At 41.6% G+C, this 12,812-nt stretch overlaps 1 protein-coding gene across 1 annotated transcript in view; it reads right to left on the reverse strand.

Annotated features, from left to right (window-relative positions):
• STK11 (serine/threonine kinase 11) overlaps positions 1-12,812 on the reverse strand; it is a 74,679-nt gene that overhangs the window by 45,518 nt on the left and 16,349 nt on the right. The window contains exons 3-6 of the mRNA XM_073597115.1: positions 8,883-8,972; positions 2,412-2,544; positions 2,183-2,319; positions 1,905-2,032 (exon numbers count right to left, since the gene is read on the reverse strand). Of these exons, the coding sequence (XP_073453216.1) occupies positions 1,905-2,032; positions 2,183-2,319; positions 2,412-2,544; positions 8,883-8,972 (488 nt within the window). The remainder of the gene's footprint in view (positions 1-1,904; positions 2,033-2,182; positions 2,320-2,411; positions 2,545-8,882; positions 8,973-12,812) is intronic.

The raw sequence follows: 12,812 nt of genomic DNA on the forward strand, positions 1-12,812 counted from the left end.
ACGAGAAATAATAAAGAAATCAGTTTGTGAGAACTCTGAGTGAATATCAGCAGCAAAACAACTTCATTATCCTAGCATTATAATGAAGAAGATAATGCGCTGCATTAAAAGATTTAAAAATTTGCAGCGTGACAAATGTGCCATCTCCATTACGAACGATAGTTTTACCAGCGCTTACGTCTCGTACCCGATTCTAAGCATGCGTGGAATTTGGTGCGTCGGAATTGTCTACACACGCTCGGAATTTCCGACAACAGATTTTGTTGTCAGAAAATTTGAGAACCAGCTCTCAAATATTTGTTGTCGGAAATTCCGACAAAAAATGTTCGATGGAGCCTACACACGGTTGGAATTTCCGACAACAAGCGCCCATCGAACATTTGTTGTCGGAAATTCAGAGCGTGTGTACGCGGAATCAGAGGGGCAGAAAGCTAGTTACAAAGGTGGAAAAGGGAATGAAGCATGACATTGTCTGAGTCAGGCTTCATTTCCTGTCAATGATTCAAGAGTATGAAAACAAGATAAAAATGGCATGTTTTGCCTGGGGATAGCCTATAAAACACATAATGTTGCCAACATACTAAACAAAAAAAAAAGCCAGCTTCTAGTTAAGCTCAGTCATAGGCCCTGGATTAACCCTTTGATCTCGTACAACTTAAAACCTCAAGATCTAACCAATTCAGCAATCACTGAAACTGTATCATGAAATATTTTACTGCAGACAGGAAGGAATAAAAAAAAAGAACACGCGCACACACACACGCTCCATTAAAAAGAAACTGTACCTGTCATGATCAGACAAGCATGCTTAGCTTATGTCTTCCTAAACAACTGCTGCTTTGGGCAAAGGAATTTTGATATACAGTAAAACCTTGGATTGCGAGCATAATTCGTTCCAGAAACATGCTTGTAATCCACAGCACTTGTAAATCAAAGCAAATTTCCCCATAAGAAATAATGGAAACTCAAATGATTCGTTCCACAACTATTTATTCATAAGTCTTTCCGTTTAAAGTCCATATAAAAAGATTATAGCAATGTGACCAGGTTGTGTAACAATAAAATGTCCATCCACAAATGGAAGCCTCCACAAGAGGATTAGAAGCCAAATCCAGCAGGAGCTACAGGGTATAAAAAAAGAGAGGCGCCTCTAAGTGTAGCAATATGGTTACATTTAATGAAGGTACAACCTTTAGCAACTCACATGGTTGATGGTTAAAAGGAGGCACATCCAAGTATGCAGGCATCCGGGGTAAAGCTGTCCACATAAACCATCCCCCACACCTCTGGCTCTCACCGCTGTCAGTCTACAATCGTGACCAGGAAGATTACCCTGCTGTAGAGCGATTGGACCGCTCGTGGAGCACAGCGTGGAACAGAGGAGGTCGATGGCGGCGAAGAGGATGGTCAGTTTTACCCCTGATACCTGCATACTTAGATGTGCCTGTTTTAATAGTCAACCATATGAGTTGCTAAATGTTGTACCTTCACTAATTTTAACCATATGGCTACACTTTGTGGCGCCTCTGTTTTCTTTTATACTCAGTTATGACGTGAGGCTACTTGTATATCAAGACATCGCTTGCATATCAAGTCAAAATTTATTTAAAAATTTGTCTTGCAAAACGCTGTCAAACCAAGTTACTCTCAAACCAAGGTTTTACTGTATTCTTAATTTTAGGCACTAATAACTTTTACATACAGAAGTACCTTTTCATTGCCGATATACATTTGCTTCAAAAAATTCGATGGAGTATAAAAATGACAAACCACAAAATGTCCTTGTACAAAGGTTGTATCATTAACCCTAGTAAACCTCTGCATGAATATCCATGGCCCCATTCATTGTACTACCCCATAAATGCTGCATATAACATGATTGTTCTTATATAGTAAATTCTTACCTCCCAGCAGATCAGACAGTAGTGGCCCGCACTCCTCAGGTATTGAGTAGTCTCCCTTTCCAATATTTTCAAATAGTTTGTATATATTATCCCCTTCAAAGGGGTACAGCCCAGTAGTGATATTATACCTATGCAAAGAGACACAGGTTAAAAACGTTTGTAATTCTTTAAGGGATTAAAACAGTTGATGTTTAAACCAAGCCAATTGTAAAGAAAATGGAGGGGTAATTGGTATACGCATGGATTGTCCACAGGTTATTGCACATTGGTACACTCACAAGGTCACGCCTGCTGACCAGATATCCACTTTGAACCCTGAGAAGGTGTCCAGGCCATTCGCAATCTCTGGAGGCTGAAATGCAGGAGACCCCTGGCTGGTCTTGCACGTGTCACCCTCAGCAAACGGGTGTAAGGCCTGTGGAGAGAAAGGAGGTGACCCCATATTGCCTTACCCCACTGCTGGAGTGGCTTATCCTAGGAGTAACCCCCTGATCTCTCACAACCTACCTCTGCAACACCTAGATCTGAGATTTTGAGCGTCCCGTCTGTTGTGAGCAGCAAGTTCCCAGGTTTGATGTCTTTATGCACAATTCCCTGACTATGAAGATACTCCAGACCATCCACTAGCTGGCAGAAATAACTGAAAGAAAAAAAAAGGAAAGAAAAAAAAGTTCCTAAAATCAAAACAATAACTACAAATAATAAAAAAAAAAAATGTATAATATGTCACATATAGAATGCATGGACTGAAAAACAAAATTACACTGAAAATGGAAAACAGAGACCAGGAAAATAAAAACAGAATTTAAAGTATGTATAGCCAATTTTTTTTTTGTTTTCCTTTTGGACAGAAGTAGAAAATTATAAGAACCCCTATCATTTTGACTGTTGACACTGCTGTAAATGTTTGTCTTTCTATCTGTCCACCGAGACAGAATGTGATGATTCAAGGGGTGCAACACAGCAATGGCTCAAGAAGCTGTATTAATGTTCTTGCACCCAAAACTGCTATCAGATGAGGTAGAAAGGTCCATCTTGTTGAGCTTAGAGATTGTGTGAAAAGAAAACCAACAGGTGGCGGTGTTACAAATCTGAGAAACCGTTGCCTGATGCCGAAAAACTTCATAGACCCTCACAGAAGTAGTGAGCTGAGCTTTAACAGGAAAGAGGGGTGACCCAAACCTTGAGGCCATATGCTTGAATGATAGTTTGTCTGAGCAGCCTGGAGATGATGAAACAACCTTTCTGGGCCCATGCAGAATGAAAAACAAGGGAATCAGACTTTCTGAAATAATCATTGTCTGAGAGGTAGACTCTTACAGCTCAAATCACATTCAGACAATTTTCAAATTGTTAGCGGGATCTACAGTGACAAGAAAATTGAAAAAAAAATTACTCAAAAGAAATTTCTAACAGTGTATTTGGTTTAATTTGAGAATGATATTCAACCAAAATTTTTTAACAACATTTGTCCAGTCATCGAATGTACAAAGAATGTGCATATGAATATTTGTAAACGTCCATTTAAAAATCTACTAGTGCATCGCAAGCTTTAGCCACTCCTGGGGAAGGAACACTCTGGCCTGAGATGTGTCCAAGACCAGCCCCAGATACTTAAGTGATGAGGAGTCCATTCCAGTTGAGTTTGCAGATACATGTGACCTGAAATGCAACCTTTGCGTACAGCATTATTTTGTTGAGTGCCCTCAATTGTTCACAAACACCTGTCATTTCAGCCACAAGAATTGAATGATCTTTTCTGGAATCCTTTGTATGCAGGTAAATGCCTATGTAAAGGAGGCTTAAGTATCTCACAATGGTGATGCCACAAGAGTACAACATGGCCAACATTTGAGCCAGCAACTTGGTGAACATACAAAGTACCAAATATAGGCCAAATGGAAAAGCCAAACCAGTAATACAGAGGCCTGCAAATCTCAAAATGCTGGTGCACTGAAAAGATAGGCACACGTAAGCAAGCATCTTTTATGTCCACAAAAGTCAGACAGTCTTCCTGATGAAGAAGACAATAACAAATCTGATCGGTTCCATTCAGACTTTGCGCACCTGAATGAAGACATGTAAGGCCCAAAGGTCAAGGATGGTGGGCACCTTTGGGTCCGTAAACAGGCTGGACTAAAACTTTTCGGAACCCCTTCTTAGCCATGACCAAATCTTTGACTCCTTGCTCCAGAAGGCCCCTGAGAATCTGATGGGGATCTGCCAGTCTGATGAGACACAGGAAGGATTGCAGCTCAAGCTTATAGCCCTGGTACAGCATCTTCTGTATCCATGTGCCTGAATCCAAAATGTCCAGTCCAGCATTTTAGCCAAAGTGCCCTACACAGACAGACAAATACAAAAAACAAGGCAAGAGGCTTCAAGCAAGCCATCAAAGTGCAAATTCAAGGTCACAGCCATGTGCACCAAATGTTCAATAAGCATAGTGCATACAGCAGTGACTGTTAGATTAAGTCTGACTGGAAGAAATCTCTTAAAAGGGATCTGACAAAATAAAAATCAAAGCCAAAATTGGGACAAAAGGCAAAGGGAGAACAGGATTCTGAAAAGGGCTTCTTACCCTCCCAAGTCCTTAAATGCAGGCGCACCGTCCACCGAAACAGTAGACACCACAATAAAGTAAGACATGGCCAAACCCACAGAGGGAACAGAATACTTTTCAACAAAGTACCAAGTGGCACTTTCATACAGTTAGGGTTAACAAGTGCCCACATCGCCACCCAGTGGCCTCTCATTCAAAACTTAAAGTGGTTTTAAAGGCAGAAGGTTTTTTATCCTAATGCATTCTATGCATTAAGATTATTATTATTATTTCAGGTACTTATATAGCGCCGTCAATTTACGCTGCGCTTTAAATATACATTGTACATTCACATCAGTCCCTACCCTCAAGGAGCTTACAATCTAAGGTCCCTAACTCACAGTCATATACTAGGGCCAATTTAGACAGAAGCCAATTAACCTACCAGCATGTCTAAAAAACCTTCTGTGTGCAGCAGCCCCCCCCCCCCTTATACTTACCTGAGCCCAGCTCAATCAAAGTCAGTGAGCCAATGAGATAGAGAGGGGCGGGGCCACAGCTCAGTGTCTGAATGGACACAGCAGTGGCTCGGGTGCCCCCATAGCAAGCTGCTTGCTGTGGGGGCACTCGGCAAGAGGGAGGAGCCAGAAGCGCTGGCGAGGGACCCGAGAAGAGGAGGATCTGGGCTGTTCTGTGCAAAACCACTGAATACAGCAGGTATGTATAACATTTTTTTTGTGTGTAAAAATAACACACACACACACACACACAAACACACACACACACACACACACAAACCCCTTTAGGATCATTTTAAAGCGGAGGTCCGTCGAAAAAAAAATATCAAAATCCAGCAGCTACAAATACTGCAGCTGCTGACTTAATATATGGACACTTACCTGTCCAGGGAGCCCGCGATGTCGGCAGCCGAAGCCGATCCGTCCTTCGGCTCTCGGCTGCTGCCGCCGCCATCCTCGGTAAGGGAATAAGGAAGTGAGCCGTGCGGCTTCACTTCCTGGTTCCCTACTGCACATGCGCGAGTCGCGCTGCATGTCCTCTCGGGTCCCTGCTGTGTCCTGGGACCTGTGTGTCTCCCAGAATACAGTGGGGGAGGACAGTGTAGGCGCCGGAAGTGGTGTAGGTCACCGCAAGTGCCGCGGTGATCTATGCCAGGAAGTGGGAGCAAATACCTGTATTAGACAGGTATCTGCTCCCTCCTCCCCCTGAAAGGTGCCAAATGTGACACCGGGGGGGGAGGAATCCAAAAAGTGGAAGTTCCATTTTTGGGTGGAACTCCACTTTAACGTTACACTTGTCAAAAAAAACCTACACCAACATGGATGCAAACCCATCACGCATTTAGGAGGAGCAAACAATCTTTGAGGGTGCACAGGGGCCATTGAAATGAATGCCATTTAGCTTGTTGAGTGTTTTAGAGCTACAAGCAGAAAATCGCTCAGGTGTGAATGGGGCCTTACCAACATTGGAGTAATATGTAGAGATAGAGAGACTCCTCAGGGGTAAACTTATCGAACAAGGACTTGAGCGACCTAGGATTAGAGTCTCTGCGGCCAATGGTCAGAAGCTGCCATTGCCACAGGTAAAGCTGATACAGAATTTGCTGGGGAGGGAGCAGAAGCATGGTAATGGTCTTGGTGCTCAGAGTCAGAAAAAGAACCGAGTAACTTGAATCCTGCACGACAGTAAAATCCCCAGCTGGAAAGGTAGAGGACACAGCTAGACCCAACAGGCCCAAGAACGACTCTGAAGATGAGAGACTGACAGTACAGGACAACATGACCTCAGGCTGTAGACAACAGCACCCTCAATGGGCACACTATAAACAGCCCCTAACCCATTAGCAGCAAGGGAGTGGAGGGGCACCTGGTACAGTAGGACTGTACCCTATGCATCTAGAATTAGACATGTTGCAACTGCAACATAGTTAAGTAATGTATAGGCTCTGGGTAAGAGTTAAGGCCTTAAGTACTCATGAACTTTGAACAGCTGGCAGCAGGTGAGGGTCAGTGACCTGAGTGACAAATGGCTGAAGGTGACCAAAGTCACTGTAGGCAAACAGTAGAAATTAATAGACAATTGATGTTCCATGTGGCGCTTTGCAACAGGAGCAGGTAATTTCCCATTGGATTTTATCTTATAAGATATATTATTACCAGTGATTGTTTTTGGATTCTCTCCAGTATTGCACTATTTGATGATGCATATTTAGGTTACTGCTGACGTAGAGGTCACAGTCATTTGATTTGACATGGCTTTGTCTTTCTATTGCAACGGTTGGTATTCCGTCAGCCTTTGTAACTTGCCTGACCTTTGCTAAAAAAAAAAAAAAAAAAAAAGGAATTACAAAAAACAAAAACAGGAGATAGGAAAAGTGCGGTGCAGACATATGACACTCTGCCAAGTGGATGACATCAGCGATCTGTCCCACAATGTTAACCCCCTGTACAGCAAAACTGGTGGTAATTGGGGAATAATGGTGCCCAGCAGCCAAAGAAAAAGAGGCAACTCCTGGTACGTGCTCCCACTGGCCTACTCATTAAGCAAATCTTCAGATACAGAGCAAGCATAGAGGCAATGCCAGTGTCCCAAGACCTAGGAAGCGCTCCACAGCTAACGTAACCAGGACTAAGTCTGGAAAGTGCCCAATATGGAACTTCGTGCCTGAAGGTCACGTACAGGCTGGACCCACAACATCCAACTCCGTGGGATCTGGGTAACGGCGATTGGCAAGATAGCTGCAGATCAGTGGGGAAACCTCCAGCAGCTGTGCGCAGTAGACTCTTTATTGAAAGAAAAAAAAGAAGAAGAAACTGCTAGAAAAATTAAAGGTTGTGTTTTACCCAACTTTTCGCTGTGGTCTTGCAAGCTTGCAGTTTGGCAACATGATTTTCTGTTGGCTTGTAAGCTGTTATTTCAGTTGCTTTGAGCCTTGTTATGTCTGTGTTAGCCAAGGTTGCATACCTATTTTTTCTTTATTTTTGTGAACTGCTTTGTATGTCCCTCCTGGTTTATTAACATAAAATGCCGTGTCACTTAGTGGATGCCAAAAAAAAAAAAAACATTTTATGGCAAGTACAAAAATCCAGCAACAGTGGAGCTTAGTCCCAACCTTTCTCAACTTAAATGCGCGTGCGCGCGTGTGTGTGTGTGCGCGATCTCCAGCCTTCTAGAACAGTGTTTTTTATTTTGTTTTGTTTTTTATATCAGGCATTTATATAGCATTGGCAATTTCCGTGGCGCTTTACATACTGTACATTCATATTTGTCCCCGTCTTCAAGGAGCTTGTCTAAGGTCCTTATATCACATTCATACATACACGCAAACATAGTAGAGTCAATTAACACAACAGTAGGCTAGTGTAAAGGAATCTCAAGTACTCAAAGGAAACCCACCCAAGGCAATTCAAGCCAAACACACGATCAAAGTAGAAGCTATTTTCAGTGAAAACTGTGTCAAAATGATTAACAGGTTTATGTTTGTAGGGAAAAAAAAAAAAAAATCTATATTGGTCTGACCTCCTCGTGGCACCGTTAATGTGATGGACATTCTCCCTAAACAGCAATTTCTTGTGTGTAGCCTGACTGACATGTTTTAAATGCATAATTTCTTATTGCAAAAAGTGTCCTTTCTGAACAAGTTATTTTTTGCTTTCTGTAAAGGTACGGTTTGCTCAAAACTTGAAAAACAATAAAAACACACACACACATTATATATATATATATATATATATATATATATATATATATATATATATATATATATATATATATATATATATATATATATATATATATATATATATACACACACACACACACACACATTTTATATTAAAAGGTAAAGTACAGCCAAAGCTCGTCTTTGCTGCTGGGGAGGTCTTCATTAGTGAACTTGTTGCTTTGCATGGGCCAAAGCACAAACTTACTTTAAAAAGTTCATCTTTATTTTAAAAAATAAATGCACATATTTTTGCAGGAAAAAAAAAAAAAAAAAAAGTACATTTATTATTTTTTTTCTACAGGAGCCTGCAATGTACTGCATCCCACATACTCTTCCCTCCAGCTTTCTGCCCATACCTCTACACGGCTTTCAGTGTGAAAGCTGTAGGAAGTGTGAATGGACTATGAAGGCACTCATTGGCACTCTCACAGTCCATTAAAACTATAAGCCTGTCTGCTGTGGTGGAAGATGGGAATTGTAGTTTATTCATTCACATATCCCTGTGAATGAATGACATGCCTGTCACAGGAAAGGGGGGGGGGGGGTGTTAAGTGGAGGCGTTGAACATGTTACACCCTTAATACGAGTGCAATGTGCTCAAAAGACAAATTCAATTCTTACAGAAAATCGAAGGTTGGTGTAATAAAACATCCTGGAATAATCAATAAAAATATCAGGAAACAAAATGACTTACCCATGCGCCTGAAAGATGGGAAATTTTTTCTCTGGTACACTATCCAGCATTTCCTGCATTCCACACACACAGTACTCCATGACCATATACGTATATTAAAAATTAAGGATCAACATAGTTTCAAACTATTCAATGAACTTTTAGAATTTCTGTTGTCTCAGCTGTATTTTCCTTCCGATATTTAGCTCTAACAGATTACTGCAGGGCACATTGCATAGCAGAGCTAGTCCACTCATCTGCAAACCAAAAATGCATGCCCATCCTTACATGCAATGATCCTTAAAGTATTCCTTTCTTATTAGATATAAAAAATCAGCAGGTGTGAACATCTGGTGTAAGGGTACCATTACCCTTGAATTGCAAGTTATTCTTATTGCGATGATCCCTTTACAAGAAACACATTGATAGCGTGATATGACTGCTTTGGTTAGCAGATCTTTACTTTACTTACTAAAACTGTCTAATTGTCCTTGTCAGTGTCTCACTAAACTGAATCTGGTAGATAAAAAGGATCAAAAATTTTGAAAATCTGATTTTTGTTTGTTTGTTTTAAAGGAAAGCTTGGCTGTCATGCTAATGTATTTATCTTCAATAAATTTTGAGCCACTGACTTTAGACAAATGTGGAGGTATCGAATGACGACACTTTTCTGGCACACATTTACAACATGCATATTCCAGGTCAGTGCTTGTAAAGTATTGAAGTCAAGACACAGGCAGGCAACTAGCAGTGTCAGAACAAGGTCAGCAATGGCAGCCCATATACTTCTACTGACACAGTCTCTTTAAAGGGCGCTTCCTCCGTATTAAAAAAATGACAACAAAGGCTCCATCAGAATTTTTTAGTAATGGCGAGCTACAAAACAGATATGAATTGCAGGCTTTGCATATCTTATTTTTCTTTTCTTTCCCATTAATTTCATGGTGGCCACTTTTACTAAAGCCTGGTACACATGGGCTGAATATTTGCCGGCTCAACAAAAACCAGACAACATTTGGCCAATGTGTGCATCAGCCTGTCAGACAGAAGTCGGCTGAACAACTGGCTTCTGTTGAACGAGCATGCTGGAAAACCAGCATCCGATCAGCGCTGGCAGCCAATGGCTGAGTGCACTGACAGGTGTGTTCTGGGGGAGTCCCTGTCAGAACACGATACCTCAGTGGGGAGATTGCTGTACTAACATTGTATAGTTCCAAGTATTAAAATAAAGAACCACCCATAGGTTTTAGTAAAGGGGATTTGTCTTCGCTAGGAAAGAGCAGAAAATAGAGGGAAAACGAAAAAGAACAGATTTCAATTGGAGGGAAACCAATTGACCTGTGATGAGAGAGTCAGGTTATCTGTAAAAACGTATCATTGAAATTTTAAGAGGGTCAACATTTCTTCTCAGCAAACAGGATACCATATGGCAGAGCTCAGGAAAAATATGGCACAACCACTATACAGCGCTTGTGATCAAGAGGACTTTCCCCAGCCTTTGTATAGCTAAAGCCAGTCACAGATGGAAGTCTGATGGTTACAGATCCCACATATCTGACTGCCATTTGTAGTCCAAGGCTAGCTTTTTTATAAATGATTTCTCCTTAACCACTTTAAAACCTCCCACTGCACATATATTGCAGCGGGGCGGCTCTATTGCATGAAACGATATACATGTACGTTGTTTCGTGTAATAGATATAGGGAGCGCGCACCGCGGCTCGGGAGATGATGCGCATGTCTGGTGGCCACGATGTCCGCCGGCCACTCGTGATCGCTCCTCCAAGAGGCAGAACAGGGATCTGCCTTTGTAAACAAGGTGGATCCCCATTCTGACAAGGGAGGAGAGAGAGGTCAGCTGTTCCTAGTGATCCAGAACAGCGATCTCTTTCTTTCTCTCTACTCCGTCAATCTGTCCCCCTGACAGTTAGAAAGCATCTCCCTAGGGAACACTTAACCCTTTGATCACCCTGTTGTGTAAATTTTATTATGTGTGTTTTATGGATTGTCGTCATCTGTCTCCCTGTGTCCAATTTAACCAAGGAGCACTCTAGCAGAGCACACTTGGGTTGAATTGGGACCAGAAGTAAAACAGTCAGTATGAAAACCTTCTCGTGGGCTTGGAGACATGTTCTCTGTGTGTGTGGGCGTTTGCCGGTTTGTAAGTATCAAGCACAATGCACTGGGCTTCTTGCCTTCAAATGTCTATGTCTCGAGAGAAACAGATTATATCTCTGTGTGGCTACACTATCCCTTTTGGATACATATCTGCTTTGATAAGAAGGCATTGATATCTGCCTTGTTAATATACTCGTACCGTATATTGACAACACCAGTAGCAATGTCCCCGCAGATCCTAAAGCCTGTAAGAACAAATAGAATGATCTTACTAGATACTCTTTACTCTGAGCAGTATTGAGTGGGCTCCATGCTGACTAAGATGGTGGGTGTGGCTGGGCAAAGAGCAGTGTACACGCCTCAAGTGGATGAGACATGTACACTTCTCCCTCCCACTCCTGTGGATGCCCTCCCCGTTAGTGTCATTTCCTGTGTAGTGTCATTTCCTGTGATGTCATTTTGTATAGAGGAAGCGATTGGCTGTTGGGGCCAGGACTTTGTCTGTCATTGCTTTTGTTGTCTTTGAATAAAAGAGCCAGTGCGATGCTCGGTGGGGTAGTCGTGCTAAGATGAGGACGTAAGCGGTGGTCATGTCTGTTTTACTTGGGGATATGCGTGAAATAGAGTTGTAGGTAAGATGTATTATACCATTAGACGAAATAGGCGCTTATTAGCGCAGGTGAGATTGATTACTTTTAGCGTATAGTGAAATCGCCACGTCAACCCCTTCCCTGCATTTTTATAGCACTGATCACTGTATTGGTGTCACTGGGTCAGATTTGTCCGTCACAATGTCGCAGTCCCGCTAAAAATCGCTGATCCCCGCCATTACTAGTAAAAACAATAAAAAAAAAATTTTTTAAATAAAATAAAAAGTCCTTAAATCTTTCCCCTATTTTGCGCAAACCAATCAATATACACTTATTGGGATTTTTTTCCCCAAAAAAATATGTAGAAGAAGAATACATACTGGCCTAAACTGATGAAAACATTTGTTTTTTTACAATTTTTTATGGGATATGTACTATAGCAAAAAGTAAAGAAAAAAAAAATCTTTTTTTTTTTTTTTTTCCAATTGACGCTCTATTTTTTTTGTTTATAGCGCGAAAAATAAAAAACGCAGAGGTAATCAAATACCACCAAAAGAAAGCTCTATTTGTGGGGAAAAAAGGACATAAATTTTGTTTGGGTACAGCGTCACACATCCGCGCAATTGTCGGTTAAAGTAACGCAGGCTAAAGTTGTTAAACATGCATTCTCATATTGGCCAGTGCTCTGACACCAATTTTGTTTCAAGGGCATTTTAAAAAGAAGAAAAAAAAAAAAGAAAGAAAGAAAAACGGGCCCAACTGATAATCACTTGGGTGAGCAGATCCCCTGCTGAAGTGCTGAAGTGTTTTCACATCCGTGCCCGTTGAGTTTGTGGCCAGCGGACACATGACAACTGTATGGGAGCCTCTATGGGACAACTCCATTGTCCATTTACATCAGGCTACCTCAGATCTGTCGCTTTTAGGTTCGCAATAAAGGAAAAGGAAGCAGTCTTTTTTTATTTTTAGGTTTTTTTTTAGTTTTACCGCTCCTGGACAAACTCAGATGTAGACAGGTGTAAACAGACACAAGTCCAGTAACACCTGCCTGTCCATAGGGCTGTAAGTGTCTTCCAATCAGGTTCACCTGAAAAATGGACAGCCAGGCCTGATCAGAACGTCCATGTGAAAGGGGCCTTAGGAGTGTGTTCTTTTACAGTACTTACAGACATTGTGACTATGACTATGATTCAATCTGGCCTAAAAGCAGTCAGTCAATGATCATGGGCTGTCAAAGAGTATCC

Source organism: Aquarana catesbeiana, linkage group LG01 (genome assembly GCF_042186555.1).
Source record: "Aquarana catesbeiana isolate 2022-GZ linkage group LG01, ASM4218655v1, whole genome shotgun sequence".
Classification (NCBI taxonomy): Eukaryota; Metazoa; Chordata; class Amphibia; order Anura; family Ranidae; genus Aquarana; species Aquarana catesbeiana.